This window comes from Sceloporus occidentalis, unplaced genomic scaffold, assembly GCF_023333645.1.
Source record: "Sceloporus occidentalis isolate IW3139 unplaced genomic scaffold, rSceOcc1.0.p SCAF_3, whole genome shotgun sequence".
Lineage (NCBI taxonomy): Eukaryota > Metazoa > Chordata > Lepidosauria > Squamata > Phrynosomatidae > Sceloporus > Sceloporus occidentalis.
Genome location: NW_028316983.1, coordinates 92,583,777 through 92,605,121, shown reverse-complemented (window position 1 = coordinate 92,605,121; position 21,345 = coordinate 92,583,777). Strand labels below are relative to the sequence as shown.

At 39.5% G+C, this 21,345-nt stretch overlaps 1 protein-coding gene across 2 annotated transcripts in view; it reads right to left on the bottom strand.

Moving 5' to 3' along the window:
• LOC149316419 (serine/threonine-protein kinase TNNI3K) overlaps positions 1-21,345 on the bottom strand; it is a 255,250-nt gene that overhangs the window by 112,034 nt on the left and 121,871 nt on the right. For both annotated transcript variants that reach the window (XM_089515448.1, XM_089515449.1), the window contains 6 exons: positions 18,535-18,621; positions 16,045-16,101; positions 11,523-11,615; positions 11,379-11,436; positions 10,711-10,905; positions 9,767-9,871 (listed from right to left, as the gene is read on the bottom strand). In XM_089515448.1, the coding sequence (XP_089371574.1) occupies positions 9,767-9,871; positions 10,711-10,905; positions 11,379-11,436; positions 11,523-11,615; positions 16,045-16,101; positions 18,535-18,621 (595 nt within the window). The remainder of the gene's footprint in view (positions 1-9,766; positions 9,872-10,710; positions 10,906-11,378; positions 11,437-11,522; positions 11,616-16,044; positions 16,102-18,534; positions 18,622-21,345) is intronic.

Here is a 21,345-nt window from a genome sequence, read left to right as displayed (position 1 = left end):
CGGCACTACTTCTGCGTTTCGAAAAGGAGCGCCATTTCGGCACTCCTTTTTCGCTGCGTGGGGAAGCCTCACAGTCTGGCCGCTGGGGCTTCCCTACGCAGCGAATGGCGGCGGCGGGAAAACGGCCCCTTGAGGGCTGTTTGTAACCCGCCAATAATAACAAAAAAAGATGGGCAATTTTATTTGGCCTGCATTTTTAAGGGAACTGACATCAACCATACTTTCCAGGCTAATAGCATGATAAGAATGCAGCTGTCCTTTAGACTGCAGAGTTGTCCAAATTCTGTAGTGTATTTTTCACCTATACACCTACCCTCTCCCCACCCCCAGCACATTTGCAAATGCAACACACAGTGCAGGGAGACCAAAATAGTGAAGAGTCTGGAAGCTGTGCCGTATGTGGAGTGGCTTAGGGAGCTGGATATTTTTAAACTGGAGAAGAGAAGGTTAAGAGGAGATATGATAGCCATGCTTGAATATTTGAAGGGTATCATATTGAGGATGGAGCAAGCTTGTTTTCTGCTCCTTCACAGACTAGGATGTGAAGCAATGGATTCAAACTACAAGAAAATATATTCCTCCTAAACAATAGGAAGAACCTTCTGACAGTAAGAGCTGTTCAACTATGGAATACACTGCCTCAGAGAGTAGAGGAGTCTCCTTTTTTGGAGGTTTTTAAATAGAAGCTGGATGACCATCTGTCAGGAGTCCTTTGATTGTGCATTCCTGCATGGCAGGGGTTGGACAGGATGGCCCTTGAGATCTCTTCCAACTCTATGATTCATTAATGCATGGTACATGATATCATAATCTCCATGAAATGATGTGACACTTTGTGATTATTGCTGGTCTCTGATTGATTTTGCAAATTATCAGGATCTTAATTTATTTCCGCTCCCCCAAAATTTCTGTATAATGTACAAAATTGAAAACAAAAGGGATAATTGTTCCTTTGTTGCATGAACAATTAAAAATAGAGATAAACTATGTACTTTACCAGGAGGTTGCAGTATTTGTTGCAGTCTCTCTCATCATCATCATCAGTCTCTAGCTAACTATCTCCAAATATCATTTCTCTTGTCCCCAACTATTTTCTGGCAATTCCTGGCACCAGCTACAGTATGTTATTCCTACTCTCAAGTGGGTTTCTTTTTAATTCCAAGACATATTGCAACAAAAGTCCCCTTTTCTTCTCCTTTTAATTCCACAGTCTTACAGTAACAGTACTATAATGCATCACTCTATGGGAAAAAATGGGGCAGGGGGAAGAAAGAAGGCAAAATTTTGCTCTTCAAATCATAGGATCAGCTCAGCAAATCATGGCCATTTTTTTAAAAAAAATAATCTTTGCAAGAGCCCTGCTGCAGACCCAAGAAATCACTGCAGTCTCCCAAAGAAAGGAATGAGTGGACACAGAAGCAACTACAATCAAGGGGTTATGTTGTAAAAATTCAAACTTCTTTAAATCAATCTGAAAGAGAAGCAAAATTGGGGAGACCACCCCCTTCTTCAATGATATGTTTTGGAAACAGTGTCATCAGAACAAACCGCCTGAACACAGGATTGCTGTGTCAAAACCTATGACAAAGGTTTTGATATTCATTAGTAATGTTTGACTATCCTAAAGAGGATATACAGATGAGCTGGCCAAAGATGGATAGCACAAAAAAATCCTCAGGAAGATATAATGGAAATTCACACATCATCTTTTTTAGCTTGTGTACCTATTCCCACTCCAAAATATGTAGATGGAGCTATCAATTAAAAATGTCATGAACATGTTTAAATATGATGAGTTCTTTGCAGAATTCTTCTTTTCTCCATCAAAAGGATAAAATAAGAGATTGAGAGCAGACTGAGCTCCTGTTTCCATGTCTATTGCACAAATCATTTACATGTCTGTGTGGCATTCCAAGCTAATGGCACTGACATGGAAGTTATCCACTCTGTATCTGGATTCAAATAGAAGACATCTATCCTCTGTTTAAGCAAAACTTGGGATTCTGGATGAGGAGACCTGAGGCTGCACCTGCACTGCAGATATAATCCCATTTGACACCACTTTAACTGCCGTGGTTCAGTGTTATGGACGTCCAGGAATTACAGTTTTGTGAGACATTTCGCTTTTTCTGTCAGAGAGCTCTTAAGCCATAGCAAACTATAATTCCCAGAATTCCATAGCAGTGAGCCATGACGGTTAAAGTGGTATCAAACTGGATTATTTCTGCAGTGTAGTGCAACCTGAATTATAGCCTTAAAAAGTAACTTTTCAAAACTGTGTTCTATGGACTGGAAATAAGCACATGGTGAAACTGAGAGGCAGTTTACATCTGGTTGGAGAAAAAGAAAAAAGAAACCATTTCATTTTCAGGGGAAAATAACATTGCTGATATTAGGAGCTCAGACCAAATACAAACAGCAAATGCAGTTGCAAGAAAGGACCAGCATAGAAGGAATGACTTTTTTTTTTTGGATGCGTAGAGAATGCTCATCAAGGCAGGGATGTAGCCAGGATTTTGGGAAGGGGAGGTCCAGACTAAGTGCCACCATTGTAATGGGGTTTGGGTGTGGCGGCACGGCAGCATGCACCATTCATAGTATCTAATGGAAGGGGGGATGGACCTCCCCTTGGCTACGTCCCCAATCAAGAGAGAGAAGAAACAGTAGAGCAGACATTACATAGCCTTCCTTTTGTAACACACTTTGTTTCCTTACAATATCCCACTTCAAAATTAATGTGTGAGTTGAGAGCCAATTACTGAATTGTGAGCTCCTTCTAGGAAGAGAAATGGAGCCAGATCATGAGGATAATGTTGCAATTTTGTATTTTGCACTAAAGATTCCAGTTTTTACAGACAGAAAAATGTATATAATAGTGAACACATACAAATAGGATGACCTCCAGAGCTTCTGTGGAAAGCATCATGTAGCAGTTTATACAGCAATGAATACTTATTACAATTTCTACTTTTATTGCCTGTCAGGTGTGGGAATCCTGCTCCTGAATAGTTCAGAAATGGTTATTCAAAAGCTTAATGACAGGCTTTCCACCTCATTTGATTAATGAACTGTAATTAGTTCAAAAGACAGTGGAAGTGAATGCAGATTTGGGTGTCCTAACACTGATTCCTGCTCCAACGCTACCATCCATTAGTGAAGTTTGAAGCTCAAAGTCACAATTTTAAAAAGCTTTCATTTATGTCCCTGTAAACATTGCACATATATATCTGCTTAGATATGTGCAAGTCTCTGGATCTAAACACTCAAATAAGCAAAATGTGTCTACACTTTTGTTATTGTTTGCATCTGGTCTTATCTTAAATGTGGAAGTTGCAGTGTAATCCTAACTCAAAGGTGTACTACCTGCAGGCAGTTATCAATAGGCATAAGGCTTCTCTGCTGTCTGAAAACCCCTTCTGTCAGCAAGAATCCTTCTTCTGCCCCGACTGCAGAGATCTGCCAACAGAGCAATCTGCCCGCACAATGGCTCTGATAGCTATGATCTCTTGGCAAAACAGTCAAAAGAGATGTGGAGAAAGAGTGGTGCAAAGGAGGGACTGGGTTATGCCAGTCAGAGACTCAGCCATAATGTAGGCACAAATTCAGGCCAGGATGACGGTCACGCTAAGTAACTTCCAACACACTTGACTGCACAGTGTGGATTCAACACAGCCTCTAACTCTAAGGATTGTGCTCTAACTCCCTGAGATATCAGTGAAGCTGCTTCCATTCTAATTGCAGCTTGACTTTAGTACGTATATAGGTCTTGATTCCAAGCCATTGGTGGGGAAGTGCTTAAAACAACAAGAAGAACTGTGCTTTAAATAGTTCAGAAGAATACCAGAGCGTAGCTCTGTCAAATATATGCAGACTATATGGACTACAGCAAATTTCAGTAACTTAATTTCTTAATGGGATATTGAGGAGACAGTGAAAGGAATAAACCTAAGTCCTAGAAAAATAAAGGTTCTTCCTTCCATTATCACTGAATATCTCAGAAGCAGCATGGATGTGTCTGTAAGAACTCTCTCGTTCTCTCTCTCTCTCTTACTCTTTCTCTTTCACACACACACACACACACACACACACACACACACATATTTTTCAGACAGAATGCCCCTTTGTGTCTTTCATCTCTCACCACTTTCTGTTGTTGCTGACCCCTCCAAAACAAATGGAACTCATGGCTTTTGGACATTGGTAATTATTCCCATGAGAAGGATTAGTAAGGATTTCTTCTTGTTGTGTGCCTTCAAGTCATTTCCAATTTATGGTGACCCTAAGGCCAACCGATCACAGGGTTTTCTTGGCAAGATTTGCTCAGAGGGAGTTTGCCACTGTTTTTTCCAGGCTGAGAGAATGTGACTTGCCCAAGGTCACCCAGTGATTTTACATGGCTGAGTGCTGATTCAAACCTTGGTCTCCAGAGCCATAGTCGAATGCCCAAACCACTATCACACCCTGGCTCTCCTTCTACTCCCTTCCCGCATAACCTCACAACTATTTTATTCCATTGTACACACACTGATAGGCCATACTAATGTCAGTCCCCTCCTAAATGTGGGAGATGCAGTGAACCTCTGCCTCTACTTCAGCATGCCAGGTTTCTTCATACAACTCCAACCTAGTCTGTTTCCCAAAGTTTGCTATTTTATATTGTCAACCTGACTTCATTCTTTAGGAAAGCATAATAAAGGTTTTTCTAAGACATGTGCACACACTATGAGCAACATCCAGCCTTATGTACAATTGTTTCATTAAAAAAAATAATCCAAGTTGCTTTCTTTCTGTGTCCTCTCCTCCCATTTTGTTTCCTTTTACCTTAGGGAGCTGGGTATGTTTAGCCTGGAGAAGAGGTGGTTAAGAGGTGATATGATAACCCTGTTTTAAGTATTTGAAAGGGTGTCACATTGAGAAGGTTATTGCATGGGGGCAAAACCGTCCCCCGATGTGTTCTAACGAGCACGAGCGCGGGCGCGCACGGAGCATGATGGGAACCCGATGGAGCCCAGAACGCTAGTTTACCGCACGGTGGAATGCCGCCGCTGCCGCCGGCGTTCCCATCGGGTTCCCGATGTGTACCAGGAGGCGCCATTTCTGGGAACGCTTTTGAAACTGTTCCCAGAAATGGCGCCTCCTGGAACACATCGGGAACCCGATGGGAACGCCGGCGGCAGCGGCGGCGTTCCACCGTGCGGTAAACTAGCGTTCTGGGCCCCATCGGGTTCCCATCACGCTCCGTGCGCGCCCGCGCTCGTGCTCGTTAGAACACATCGGGGGACGGTTTTGCCCCCATGCAATAACCTTCTGAGGATGGAGCAAGCTTGTTTTCTGCTGCTCCGGAGACTAGAATATGGAACAATGGATGCAAGCTCCTGGAAAAGAGATTCCACCCAAACATTAAGAGCTGTTCAACAGTGGAACACAATCCCTTGCAGAGTGGTGGGGTCTCCTTTTTTGGAGGGTTTTAAAAGGAGTCTGGATGGATGTCTTCCTGCATGGGAGGGGGCTGGACTGGATGGCCCTTGGGGGCTATTCAAAATTCATGATTCTATGATTTCATCTCAAATTCTGCCTCTGAGAGATGTCCAGCTTATTTCAGCTGACTCAACGGGTCAGGAGTTGTTTTGGTGTGTGTCAGAATCCATTCTTATATCCTTCCTGGTTTATTTTGTAGTGTGTGTAACTCTGAGTGTATGTATGTATATCTTTGAATATGCATAATTAAGCAGATACAAATTAAAAACAGAATATAGGCTCCAGACTGCCCTTTTATGCACTATAATTTTTTTTCTCTGTTTGGTGGCTAGATATACTCTGAGAGTATAGGAACCTTAAACAACTGTCTTTTGCTGCTGTTTCTGCTGTCACTGGTATGTAAACTAGAAATGCACAGCAGTTCTATTTCCTCACAAAGCTTGCAGAGATTAAATCTAGTTTCTTGGTCTAACAGAACTACCAGCACTGGAATTTTTCTCAGTAGCTAACAGCTACTGTAAAGCTTTCAGCTTGTTGCAGATCAGTTGTTTCAGACAATGACAAAGAAGATGGAGATTGTAAACTATGATTGTGTTTAGAGTAATATACTTAATTATACAACGACTGAGTTGGAGATAAGCAATATTCTCAATCAATCCCAGGTATGGTACATTGTTTCTGTTTTTTGTATGCCCATATGACCATAATTTAAAGCAGCACAGGACTCTGATATACATTAGTGGCTTCCCTTGAGCATAGGTTCACTTCCCCGCTTCTTGCATGTCAGACATGAGACAGAAGATGTATGTAAAGAGTTACAACACCAGACCAACAGGGGAATCCATGCAAAGGCAGGAGCTATGTAGGAGGCACCCGCTAGAAACCTTGCCTGATAACATGCACAGGATTTATGTATATATCCACTGCGGTCACCACATATTCTTAGGAACACATGCAAAATGTTGAAACTTAAGGGTGATATCCAGCCTGCCACAGTCTGTCAGATGTGAGTTTGTGGAAGCTGACATCCTCATGGCTCCTTCCCCACCCTCTGCCATCATACCCAAGGATCAGAATAACCTCTTGAATACAATGGACTCCTTGGACAAAAACATGTTGCAAAAAAATATCTTTCATCTATTATTCTCTTTGACAAGGTTTCCCAACTGTCACAAACACATTTATTCAATCTGATAACAAATCATATATAGAATCATAGAATCATAGAGTTGGAAGAGACCGCACGGGCCATCCAGTCCAACCTCCTGCCATGCAGGAAATCCAATCAAAGCATCCCCAACAGATGGCCATCCAGCCTCTGCTTAAAGACCTCCAAGGAAGGAGAATCCACTACACTCCGAGGGAGTTTGTTCCACTGTCGAACAGCCCTTACTGTCAGGAAGTTCTTCCTAATGTTGAGGTGGAATCTCTTTTCCTGTAGCTTGCATCCATTGTTCCGGGTCCTGTTCTCTGGAGCAGCAGAAAACAAGCTTGCTCCCTCCTCAATATGACATCCTTTCAAATATTTAAACAGGGCTATCATATCACCTCTTAACCTTCTCTTCTCCAGGCTAAACATCCCCAGCTCCCTAAGTCGTTCCTCATAGGCATGGTTTCCAGACCCTTCACCATTTTAGTCTCCCTCCTTTGGACACGCTCCACTTTCTCCATATCCTTTTTGAATTGTGGTGCCCAGAACTGGACACAATATTCCAGGTAGGGCCTGACCAGAGCAGAATACAGTGGCACTATTACTTCTCTTGATCTAGGCACTATACTTTTATTGATGCAGCTTAAAATTGCATTGGCCTTTTTAGCTGCCACATCACACTGTTGACTCATGTTCAACTTGTGGTCTACTTGGACTCTCAGATCCCTTTCACATGTAGTTTCATTCAGCCAGGTGTCCCCCATCCTATATCTGTGCATTTCATTTTTCTGCCCTAAGTGCAGTACTTTACATTTCTCTGTGTTGAATTTCATTTTGTTAGCTTTGGCCCAGCTTTCTAGTCTATTCAGATCATTTTGAATGTTGATCCTGTCCTCTGAAGTATATGAATATTATTCCAGAGGTGGCATGCAAAACTGTGTGGAAAGGTGGTGGGCCCCCTAAATATGGGGTAGAGACAATCTGATGAGCTTCTTGCATCTGATTTTCAATGATTTGCACTTCTTCCTTAGCCTCTAGTACCAAGGCATACTCCATGCTGTAATGTCCCCATTTGGGAGTGGGTTTTTTTTTTTTGGGGGGGGGGAGTTCTGGCCGAGGAAAGGAGAAGCAGGGAAGTCAGTTTCCAGCAATGGCTGCCAGTAAAACAATGACTATTACATGCATAGTGTTTTAAAGTATTTATTATATTTATCTAGCTAACTGAATTGATTCAAAGGCAGTTGTTATAAGCAAGTAAAAGGACTTAATTGTGGAATAGTGGGATTTTTGAAAGTGAGGGGGGAAAGCCTTTTACTTGTTTTTCATGGGGAAGAACTGGGAAAAAGAGTACCACATCAAGAATGTCAACCTTGAAAACAAAAGTTTTTGGTTTTATCATATAGATCAAGTTCTGTAAATCTTTACTGCAAAGCAAATACCTCAAACATGTTGGAAGCTTTTCTAATGATGATCACCTGCACTCCAACTGAGTTAATAAATCAAGATGAATTAATTACTTCCAAAATTATCTCAAGCATGACAGACAGTTGATGTCTTTCAAATTAGGTATTAATTATTACAATGAAACTCACAACAATTGTAATACATTTTAGATGATAGGTTAAGGAAGACTATTTCTAGTCAGTGGGCTGTTGAATCTTCCGATGTTACAAACAGAACATGAAAAAGCCTTCATGTGAGGTATCATGAAAGTAACAATTGATTCACTTGGTTATTAATGCATTTCTATTTCCAGGCTGGTATTCCCTAAAAGGCACAAAATTCCATCTGATCTTGGAAGCTGAGCAGGATCAGCCCTGATTAATACTCAGAAGGAAGACTGCCCATAAATACCAGGTGCTGTAGGCTATATTTCAGAGGAAGGAACTGGCATAAATATGTATGAAATCAAGGTCTATGAAATCTATGAGGTTGCTATAAGTTAACAGAGGAGTTGAAAGCAACATACACACAGAGAGAGAGAGACACACACACAAAACTAGGGATGGGGAGAGATACCTAATGGGGCTGGTTTGGCACAATATGTACTTTGACTTAGGTATATATTGTGCCAAACCAGCCAAATTAGGCATCTCTCCCCATCCTAAGATAATCAGGGGAAGGCTTTCTCTCTGTCCCACCATCATCACAGGCTTGCTTGGTAAGGACATTAAAGGGAGCCTTCTCAGTGGCTGCTCCCGGCCTCTGGAACTCCCTTCCATGAGAGGCTAGGCTGGCCCCCTCCTTGCTTTCCTTTTACTGGCAGGAAATATATATTTATCCAAGCAGGCTTTTATTATATAATCATGTCAGAGAGGTTTTTTTTATATAAAGGATGTATGCTCTGTTTATGTTTTTAATTTTTGTATGTTTTATGTTATTTTATATGGTTTTAGCAGAATGATTTTAATTTTTATTTTAATTTTTTACTGTAATGTTTTTAAATGATTTTACCTGTAGCTCCCTTGGGTCCCTTTCTGGGAGAAAGGCTGCATATAAAATAAATAAATAAATAAAGATTTTCAATTTAGGATTTATGCTTGACAAAATTTGCACATGTTTGTTTTGCCTAGAAAATAGCATTTTCTGTGCAGGAAACTGTATTTTCTGGACAAGAAATTATATTTCTGTATAGAACTATTAGTTTCTGTGCAGAAAATGCTGAGTTTTTGCACATGTGAATTTTGCACAGAATAAGCCTTGAACTTTACAAAGATTCTTGTCAGTCCAAGTTTATTCTCATCAGGGTTTCTCAATACTGAAATGACATATTTTTCAACTATTTTGAGAATATTTTTGAAAATATTCTTTCCATCCCTAGCCAAAATTTTGTCCCTTACTCCTCTTTAAAAAGAAATTTTGGATTATGTGGGCATGTTCTGAAGTTATTTTTTTCTGGAGAGCTCCAGCCTGCGCAATTGCATTTATGACTCACACTGGTTAATCCATTTATAATCCACTCGTTTGCCTGAGAATAGGAAAGACACCTCTAGACAGTTGATTTGGAAAAGCAATATGGGTTCAGTTATGAAAGATCTCTGTATTCAGTTGACTGTTCTCATTTTGGCAGTTTGCTGCTACAGGCCTGGTGACATTGTACATTTCTTTCAGACTTGGAAGACAAAAAGGGAAACGTACCTGTTTAAGTCACGATGTATAATTGGCTGGGTAAGGTTGTGAAGATACTCCATACCTTTAGCAACATCTACTGCAATTATTAATTTTGACTGCAAGTCAAGATTCCTGCAATGCGCAGAAAACATGATATTAGTCAAATTACAGGGGCGGGAGATAACTTTGTCAGATTCTCTAATTATTAACAAGTTGGCAGTTGTGTCATCTACTGATCAAAGTAGGTTAAAATAAGAAATGATCTCAACATGTAATCATGTCACTTAGGAATAGCTTTGTTCTTAATTATAACTTCATTATTAATTTGCTTGTTGTGGTCCAAGGGTTCCTGGCACTTTGCAAGTCCTTTGGGTCTCCCTCTCCTTATATGGACTTATGCTACCAAGGAGGATATACTGTACACTTGAAGCATCAGGTAGTTGTGACTGTCTCCTAGAGGATGAAGAAGTATACTTCAGGATGGGGCTACAACCAGGTAATGGGTTTTGAGACCTCCACAGCCCTATAGCTTCCAAAGCACTTGCTTGGCAATAGGACTTAAGTGCTTCCCTAGTCTCCCCACTCCTCTGTATTTCTCTGCTACAACTTTCTATTTCTTTTTACCTAGCTCACCCTTTCCTACGGTTGCCAATGTTGCTGTCCCTCCTTCCTCCTTATGCATTCCTTATTACTTCTGCTGCCTCATGCCCATCATTCTTCTCCACCTTTATTTTCTCTTTGGGCCATTTAAATAGCCCAGTCTCCTTCTCTGGCCTGCCCTCTCTAGCTGGTTTCCATCCCATCTTCTTTTTCTTGAGGTCTCCTGTTAACCTCAAATAAGCATGAAGCCATTCATATATGATATCATCAGCAAGTGCCAGCATTCATGGAGAGTGCTTTTTGATTTCCCTATAAACACAGGTGAGCCCTTGGGAATGCACCAAATAATACACAGAAGTAAGTGAGATTACCTCTTTTGTTCATGCAATAGGGAAAAGAGAGATCCTCCAGATATGTACTGGGTCACTATAGCAAATTGACTTGGGTCATCTAGGCAAGCTCCAACAAACTGGATGACACAGGGGTGATTGAGTCGGCACAAGATAGACACTTCACGGCAAAACATGTCGACATCTGACTTGGAGCAGTAGGTGTTGGCTCGGTAACTGGTTAGTAGCATAAGGAGAAAAAATCAAATCAATAGTAATTTAAGGAATGTTGTTGTTGTTGCTACTGTTAATTTATATTCTACCTTGTCAAAAAACAAACAAACCAGGACTCAGAGTGCCTTACAAAGTAAAAAAGAACAAAAACAATTACAACCCAGTATTTCTAAAAGAGGCAAAAGATTAGCTTTAAAACATAATTAAACTATCAATAACACTGAAAACAATTTAGAACATACAATTAAAAACAATAAAAATTAATATCAATTTAGAGCATGCAATTAAAAACAATAAGTAGTTTTAAAACAGCACAATTAAAACAGTACAGCATGCTACAAAAAGCCCCTTTTAAAAGAAACACTCAATTCTCAGAAACCTGTAGAAAAAAAATAATGTATAACAATTTAATATGTTAATTGTTAAACATGTTTAACTGGTAAAGTACCTTAATAGAATATGCCCTTAACACTTACCGTTTAATAGCCACTATTTTATTTCTGCATCTTCCCTTGTATACTTTTCCAAACGACCCTACAATGAATTAAATGAAATAAGAAAGCAGTAGCATGTAAACATTTATTTTTCTAAAATTGACACTTCCCCCAACTTCCTTTTACCTGAGCCAATAATTTCATGGAACTCAATTTCTGAGAGCTGGAGGTGAAAATGGGATGGCAGACCAGCGCGGAGAAGGAGAACATCTGCCTTTTCTGCAAAACAAAATTGTTTATTTGTAAAATGAAATAAAAATATTAAAAGCACCAAACTTAACACTATTAATAAAGGAGTGACATATTAGTGGTGTGTTTTCCATCAAGAAATTGGTTGACTGGTAAGTTCTGTTTGTTCTTTTTGTTTCAGTACCCTACAATAAACCCCAATAATAAACACAGATTTGCAACATTCTGGCTGCCTTGGAGCTTTTTGGCTTTAGAGGCTTATCACTAAAGAACAGTGATCCATATGCATATTCTGTCTGGGTCATGTAATGGTTGTAGAAAATCCTTTATACAAGGAATTAGTTACCTTTCCTGCATCCCTAGCAGTGGCCAGCAAGTCTGGTTTTATTTTCCCCTCCCTATTTCAATCTACTTCTGGAACTGGATTTGATACACTAATGAATTTGCAGATAAACATGCTGGTCCATGTGCTTGGCTATAACAGGTTTATCAAAACATTTGTCAACAGAACATTTGAATATGCTTTCTAATTACATAGGTAGGATACAAACTCTTGAGGCTACACCTGGAACTAATATTTGGGAAGAAGACACATTAAAAAGTGCATAAAAAAAGACCATGAGGTAACTGAAATACACATCAAAGGTATATTCATTTTTTAAAAAATTAGTCTTTTTGATGAAGGAGGTTTAAATCTGATTGTACTTAATTATAATCCTTTTATCACTTTCAATTCTTAATTTAAACCAACATCCCATTATGTCACTAATGTTGTCTTACAGAAGATCTCACTTCAATTCAGATCACCTTGTATTTTTGCAGGAGACATGAAATGCTACAAGGCTTGCAGTCATAATGATACACAGTTTTCTCATTAGAATAAAAAGATTCTGCTTTACAGTTAAACAGTTCTCATTGAACGTAAACCAAAATGCAATCTTGCATACACTTACTCTGAAGCAAGCCCTACTGAACACAGTAGACATCCACAGATTTGGGATGCATGGTAATGCAAAGCAGCAATCCTAAGAAAGTGTGGTAGAAATGACTACAGGCTTTGACCATCTTATCTATTCTATTTCATTCCAAATAGTTACTCATTCTCTCTGTCTCCTGGTGAAAAAAAGACCAGGATTGAGCTAAACAGAGAAGGTGCTGGAGGTTCATAGCTCTGCCAGATGGAGTATAACTGAATGCATGATTTTTTTAAAAAAAAAAATCCTCAGTTTAAGTCTAGCAATTCTAAGGAGTTGATCGCATTGCTAAAAAAAATCCGCCTTACCTCTCCCATGTTGAATTCTAATTCAGGAGGCAGTCGCGTTCTATCACACATTTTCCGACTTTGAAAAGCAGCTTGCTGAGTGCTCCTGGGGCCTGGGCTGGAGCGAATTATGTGCGATAGAACTTGGCTGCCTACTGAATTAGAATTCAGCTTGGGATAGGTAAACTGGGTTTTTTAGCGGTGTGATAAGTTCCTAAATTAGAATTCTCTTTTGCAATGATATAGTGGAATAGAGAACAGGGAAAGGAAACTGTTTATTTTCAGTTTCTTCTTGTTAGTTACCTACAGGGAATCCAAATTTCATATTAGGTTGTGAGATTTAGGCCCTATACATAAGAGGGACACCCTGACTCCGCCCCAGGGCACCATGATGCCATGTGCCACTCCAGATAGTGCACGTCTTCATGGTGTGCCTCTGGCACTGTTTCCAGATGACGCAGCACAGAAGGGACACCATACACCTACGCTGTTGCAGCTATGGCACCCTTTGGATGGTGCAAAAAGGAGCTGCTTTTTTGGATCATTTTTGTGCCTTCCAAAGGCCAGATCAGGGCCACGTCATGAGGTTACTGAGGCCCCAATCCAGCCAGGAAAGGGGCAGCCTCCTACCACCCCTTGAGGGGGGCAGGTCTATATAGCCCCTTACTCTTCCTTCCTTCATAGGAATGTGTATATATTTGGTACACATTTTTCCATATCACATTTAGCATGCATTTTTCCGTGTGTGTGTGTGTGTGTGTGTGTGTGTGTGTGTGTGTGTTGTGTGTTTAATGCATTTTACCACTGAGAAAATGTGCTTGTACCAGTTTTGGTTGTACATGTTTCAAATATACAGATGGTTTCACACATATACATGGTACAATTCTTCTCCACCACAATACAGTGTGCATGCAATGCACAGATTTTTGCTGGAATGTCCTGTGACAAAATCCCTCTCCATGCTGGTCCTGCAGTTCCAGCCCTAGGACCCTTGTCACTCATTTTGGCTTTTTATTCTCAGTATCCCTCCCTGAATCTGGTATGCAGGCCTTAAGGGGATGCTATTCCGGACAGGTGGCTGTGCTGATCAGTGAGTTCAGTGGTAAACTGTGGCCAGTTCTTCCCTTTAATTCTTACATGTAAGCAATTAGACACAGCTGTACAAAACAAAAACAGTAAATATTTATTATATATAAAAAAGAAGTTAAACATGAACTCCCTGAAGTCTGTCCAAACACCATGTCCCCAGAGCCTTATTCAGACCTTATCCTTTCTTCTTAACTGGCCTTCAGTTTCCTGTTTTTGCAAACAACCCGATTATAATCTTTTCCCCTTGAAGGCCCACTTTGCAGCATTCTGAAGGCTGCATTTAGTTGGTTCTAACCTGGCTTGCCAGCTTCTCTCTTAACAGATGTGCTCCATCCATTTGCCTTTTGCATCAGGAGATGCAAAGTTGATATTTTTGTAGGGAATTACAAATGCAACACATCAATTTTCCATTCCTAATAGAGAACTCTCTTAAATTTTTTTGATTTCGGGAAACAGAGAGAAGTACATGGCATGATCAACACACTGCATACTAAAATCTGCCTCTAAATTAAGACATTCTTATCCTGTAATGTGCATTTTCCCCATCAGAAACAAACTGATATTTATTCTAGTTCTTCCTTGCCTCTTTAAACCCTTTGCTGTGCTGATGAGGATAGCAGGATTATATTTCCATGATACTTGCATATGATGAGTATGCACCACTCATGTTCAGTGTTTTTGAAACAGGTACACTTATGTAGAGGAAATCATTGCTAGGCAGATTACTCAACATTGAAAAGGAAACCTTTTTTAACTTTAAAAAAATTGTGTTAATGGCTAAGATTGGCAACACAAATACTGTTTGTCAAGATATAGAACTGAATAGGATTTCCACTAAAAATGGAGATTCTTCTGAATCATTATCACCACTTGTGTTCTCCAACTTGTAATACAGTTGACAATTTTTCTCTTCAACAGAGAGACTTCTTTCAGTGAACAAAAGGCATGGGGCGGGGGAAAATATTTTTGTTGCATTCCCTAAGCAACCAAATAAAGCTGCATTATATGTGCCCCATTTTAGTCATACATGCCATCAGCTCTTATTATTTAAAAAAACCCATTGAATCAGAGCTTGGAATTAATTCACTAATTACTTTGTTAAGTCCCTGATTCTCCCCCTGCCCCAACCCCAGCCCTTAACTCATTCGATTCCTCAGTTAATACTGACATTAAAAATATGCTTTAAAGAACATGATCATTACAATTTATTAGGGTGGGTGCCTTTCCCTGTCTCATTCAGGCAAACAGGAAGAACTGCAGCCCCAGGAATATATATATATATATATATATATATATATATATATATATATATATGAACTGAGGGAAATGTGTCATACAGTTCTGTTGTTAGGCAAGCTAGTTTTTGTGATTTCTGTGGTAAGACAGCAGAAAGGGGGAGCGAGAGAATTTTCTGCAAACCTGGTCAGAGCATAAAAGCTGATATATGGAGCAAAAGAGCTGAGATTATTATTAATGATCTCTGAACCATAATAAATAATTGATTGATTGATATTGGCTTGAAACAGATAGGCAGATGAGGATGGCTTCTGGGGGCATGGTGTTTAGATGATGCACATCCCTGGAGTGCCTAGAAGCAGCCCTGGGGCCATCTAGCCCTTTCCAAAACAATACAAGCCCCAAGTTCTTACAGTTCTTATTGTCCCAAGTTTACCAGGCCTGCTGTCATCATTGTCAAATAATGATTTCAGGGCCTAGTGGAGCCCAGAGATATTTTGTACAAGAAAAAAGGGCAGCTAGCTGACAGTCAGGTATGTCATTTTGTAGTTCCACAATCCATCAACATGTAAGTAAATGTTTACTTTTGAACTGTAGAGGTGTCTGTGGGTACCCTGGCATCCAATGATTGCTGTGCCAGGAGAATTCCAGCTGTAAACACTGGTACATTCCATATGCCAGTGCTCAATAGATATGCCACCAACTGTGGACATCTTAAATAGCATGTTCACATTTTTCTTTTAAAAAGTCAGGGTTAGTAAAAAGGTAAACGATACAAGATTCAACTCAAAGTTTGCAAAAATTTGGCTCATCCCTACTGAAAGCATTTTGTAATGAGATATAAAACATGGTCTTCCTTAATAATTAAAATACCTTTAGTCATGCTTTTAATTTTCCCCAGAGGTGATGGAACTGATACATAAGATCCATCTGAAATTAAAAAAAGAGAGAGAGTAATGCTTATGGATTTTGAAAGGAAAATTGCAAAGTAGCATTTCTAATTGAAGAACTTGTCATTGTTATGCACCTTTATTTCTGACTAATGGTGACCCTAAGGGAACTTGATCACGGGCAAGATTTGTTCTGAGAAGATTTGCCCTTGCCTTCCTCCGAGGCTGAGATAATGTGATTTTCCCAAGGTAACTCAGTTGATTTCCATTATTGAGTAGAGATTTTAACTCTGGTCTACCAGACTTGTAGTCCAATGCTCAAGCCACTACACCACACTGGCTCACATATGGAGGAAGAAACTAGGAAGTGGTATATTGAAAGAGATTTGGGAAATGAGTGGGGGAGGGAACAAGATTCAAAGTTCTGTTTTTAGGTATCTACAACATCAAAAAGTAAAAGCCAGGGTATTTAAATAATGTTTATTTGCCCATTTTTATTAATAATGACCACAGTTATAAATGGTCTGGGGGAATAATCATGTGTGATCTGGAACATAGGAGAAAGAGCAATCTACCCATTGATTCCAAGCAGCTTTGCTTTGTTGAATTAAAAAACAACAACCTTATCCAGTAATTTCCAAGGAACCAATAGTCTTACTGAATTAAGCATTAATGCAACAAAATCCATCTTCTACCTTCATTAAAACAGAAGGTTATCTGCTTTATGCAGCAGTTTCTTGGACAATATTTTGTGTACGATTTTTTGTAAGACTCCCATATAGCTCACACTGGCAAAAGTTCTTCATACCACTTATTATTTGCCGGTTGAGCAGTTTAATGGAAAAGAATAATTAATGTCTAAAATTTGGAAACTGAAGACATCTGAGACAAAACAAGAAGTCTTGAGATTAATGAATAAATTTATACCTCAATTGCAGTTGTATTTATGTTTTATATTTCCTGGATTTCAAAATAATAATAATAATAATAATAATAATAATAATAAAATTTATTTATATACAGCTATTCCATGGATCATAGCGGTTTACAGCATAGTAAAAACAATTTAAAAACACAATATACAATAAAATAACAAGATAAAAACAACAATACAATTACAAGGCTGACAGAATGGAAAAACGTCACGCTCGGGGGTCGCATAACATCAAATAAGAGGTTTGGGCAAGGAATAATCAAGAGTGGTTTTGCCAGTTCCTTCCTTGAAACATACCTGCAGCACCTTGTATACATAGATTAGAATAGATTAGAAAGCTGGGCTAAAACTAACAAAATGAACTTCAACAGGGAGAATGTAAGATACTTAGGTAGAAAAATGAAATGCATAGATATAGGATGCAGGACACTTGGCTAAGGAGACTAAGGTCAAGTAAAGAGGAACACAAAGTGCCGGCCTGTGAGTAGAGTCACGGTGGAGCATCCGCATGCTGGATGCATGACTCCACGCCTTTGCACCATGATGCAGCACACCATTCTAGACAGTGCAAAGCATCACGATGTGGCCCAAAAGGGGATCACAAAGTTGCACCGCCGTGGCTGTGACACCCTTTACACAGTGTGCAAAAATTAGCTGTATTTAGCTTTTTCTGCCTTCTGGAGGCTGCATTAGGGTTGCAGTGTGTGGGGCCACGGCCCCGATCCAGCCAGTAAAGAGGTGGCTGCATGCCGCCCCTTAATGGCTGTTTGTACAGCCCCTAAATGTGAAAAGGATCTAGGCGTCCTAGTAGACCACAAGTTGAACATGAGTCAGCAGTGGGATGTGGCAGCTAAAAAGGCCAATACTATTTTAGGCTGTATCAATATAAGTATAGTGTCTAAATCAAGGGAAGTAACAGTGCCACTGTATTCTGCCTTGATAACCTGGAACACTGTGTCCAGGTTTTGGGCACCACAATTCATAAAGTATGTTGACAAACTGGAGCATATCCAAAAAAGGGCCACCAAAATAGTGAAAGGCCTGGAAACCATGCCTTATAAGAAAAGGCTTAGGTCTCTTCCAACTTTATGATTCTATGATTATGTGAGCACCCGAATAAACTCTTCTTTCCTGAGCTTTGCTGATAGAAAACTCTCAAGTTCCATACAGTGATCATACTAGAAGCCTGTCTTCTTCCACTGTCTCTTTTCCCTTGTTCAGTGTAAGGGCTGTCTTACTAACCTCCTGGCTTTCTCTCTCTGTTGTTCAAGCATCCTCATAGCCCCTCCATAAGAGTAGCTCACAACAGCCTCCTCTAACTTCATGTTTCATCTGGTTTTCATCTGGTTTCCTGGTCAGGTCCATTATTTGTCTCAGTCTAGGGTCTAAATTATTACACTGTAATCTTGCTAGTAATCTTGTTCATATGGGCGTGGTTTGCGCCATTCACAACATCCTTTTTTTAAAACCAAGGTGGGAATAGTAAGCAGTTTCTGTTAGACTTAACAATGTAAAGTCAGTCACTTGACAATACTTTACCTCCTCCAGGCTGAGAGTACTCATTACAGGGGGATTCATCCTGTGGTCTTTTATAATGTTTCAGAAGTGTAACAATAGCATCATGTCCTGAAAGATACCAATTATAATAAATAAAAAATAGCAATAAAGACATGGCAGAATATCTGATAGCTTGGTCCTTCCCATGGTCTGCAAATAAAAAATGTGATTTGTCCATAACATGAGTATATGGTAAAACATCAAATTTCATTGCTATAGAAGCTACAGTAGACCTTAGATGACCTTCAAAACCTGTGGCAGAAATGGATAAATGAGCACATAATGGCAACGATAATTCAGTCAAACCAACTTTAACTTTCTGGGGCAGGGGTAGGCAATCTTTTTGAGCCAGGGGCCGGGTTACTGTTCCTCAGACAACTGGGGGGGCCGAAGCCAAAAAATAAATAATTAAATAATTTTTTTAAAAAAATTAAATATATAAATAAACCAGGACAAATGTAGGACAAAATTTTCAAATGGAAGACACTTTTTTTAAAAAAATGGAGGACACGCAAAAAAATTTGCTGATTTTTTTTAAAAAATGTTAATATAAATGCATTTTTCTGAGGCTTCTACAGACAATTGCCCCCCAAAGACCCCGGCGGCAATCGGCGGCAGGACCGGGCTGGGGCCGGTCCCATGGCCTCGCCGGGCCGCATCCAGCCCACGGGCCGCAGGTTGCCTACCCCTGCTCTGGGGGGAAGCAAACAAACAAACAAAAAATCAATAATCTGTCCCCATCTTTAGTGACTTGTAGTGAGCATTCATTTTTTGTTTCAAAAATATTATATTGTCATAATCTAATGCATTATTTGATCTAATACTGAAAATATAGTTAGCGTATGCCAAATAAAATGTGCCATAAGACCCACAGATGTTTTTGTTGCAATACTAGAAACAAAAGGACTTTTGAGAAAAAGTGAAAGTAAAAATTTCTGAATAAGAATTTATCCAGAAATTGAATTCTATCTCTTGTTGCTTCAACACTGAAAAGGGCTTTTTAATCACTTTATGATCTAAATCCTGTTGTTATCCCAAACTGAAGCAGACCCAGTTAATAAGTGGGATTTACTCTATGTTGACTCACCATTCAACTTCTTGTTAGAACTAATCATTATGGGAAACCCGAACCTGGGAATGGAGTTATGTCAGCCAGTACTGGATGGGGTCACACTTCCCCTGAAGGACTCTGTCCGCAGCTTGGGGGTGCTCCTCGACTTGTCACTTCACCTGACAGCTCAGGTGGATGCGACAGTCAGGAGCACCTGTTATCAGCTTCAGCTGATACACCAGCTGCACCCCTTCCTGAAACCAGGAGACCTTGAAACAGTAGTACATGCACTGGTAACCTCTTGATTGGACTTCTGTAATGCACTCTACATGGGGTTACTCTCATGCCAAGTTTGGAAACTTCAACTAGTACAAAACATGGCAGTCAGACTGATTACAGGTACTTCTCGTAATGATCATATAACACCAGTTTTGAAGTCCCTCCACTGACTGCCAATTAGTTTTCTGGCATGGTACATGGTGTTGGTGATTACTTTTAAAGCCCTACATGGCTTGGGTCCAGAATACTTAAGGGAACGCCTTCTTCCATACTGTCCATCCCACAGGGGAAGAATTTACTTCAGTCTAAAAGATCTAGACTAACTTCAGTCACCCAGAGGGCCTTTTCTACTGCTGCTCCGAAGTTATGGAATGACCTGCCGGAGGCGATCCACCAGATTTCTACTCTCACAGCCTTTAAGAAGGCTCTTAAGATGGATCTCTTTTAAAATACAATACTATTGTATTTTATTGTTTTTAAATGCTGATTATTTAATTGTAATTTTAGTATTGGGATGAGGGGATGGGAAGGGACTTATTTTTAACTTTATTGTATTTTCTATGTATTTTTATGGTTGTAACCCGCCCGGATTCCTTGTGATTGGGCGGGCTATGAATAAATCATATTATTATTATTATTATTATTATTATTATTATTATTCAATAGGATTCTATCCTACCTCCATTAAATAGCTCAATATTGTATTTTTCAGTTCCTTCTGAGCCAACTGACTGCAGTCTCCCACCCACTTGCCTACCAAGTGAGGAAACACTCCATGTATCTAATGAAGTTGGCTACACCTTATTCCAGATAAGCTTAGGGGGGGGCACAAAGCTCTTTGCTGCTTAAAACAACTACCCCCTAGAAACAATTACATTCCCCCAAATATTTTATCCTCAAACGAATCCTCTTGGACCAAACCTTTTAAATATTCCTTTGATTCTTGCATTTAAAATATTGTATTAATCTGAACTGTTACTTTTAGTATGCTTTCTTTATCAAGCATTATTATTTGCAACTTTTATATATAGGATTTTGTATATTTGTAATATTGTATTTTGCTTTGTTCTTCTTACTTGGTTAACCTCCCAGAGGCTATTGGTATCAGTTCCTCTACTGAGAAGTAGACCAAGTTTATGAAAGCTTCTGCTATAACTTCTTTTGCACAATTAGTCTCAACGATACTACAAGATCCTTTTGCATACTGATATTCCAGGCTAATACGGCTATCTCTCTGATTTCTTTCCAGGGACTATTTACTTAAGAGTGGTTGTATAAATGTAATAAAGCAAATCAAATCAATCCCCCTTTAAAAGCAACTATACAGGCATGTCATTTATTAGACATAATAAGAGAATGTATTCATTCAGTTAAATTACCTTGTGCCTACATACCCACACTTAAAAATATAATGGATATTCCTGCAAATGGTGTCAGATTACTATTTAACATAAGGTTTGATA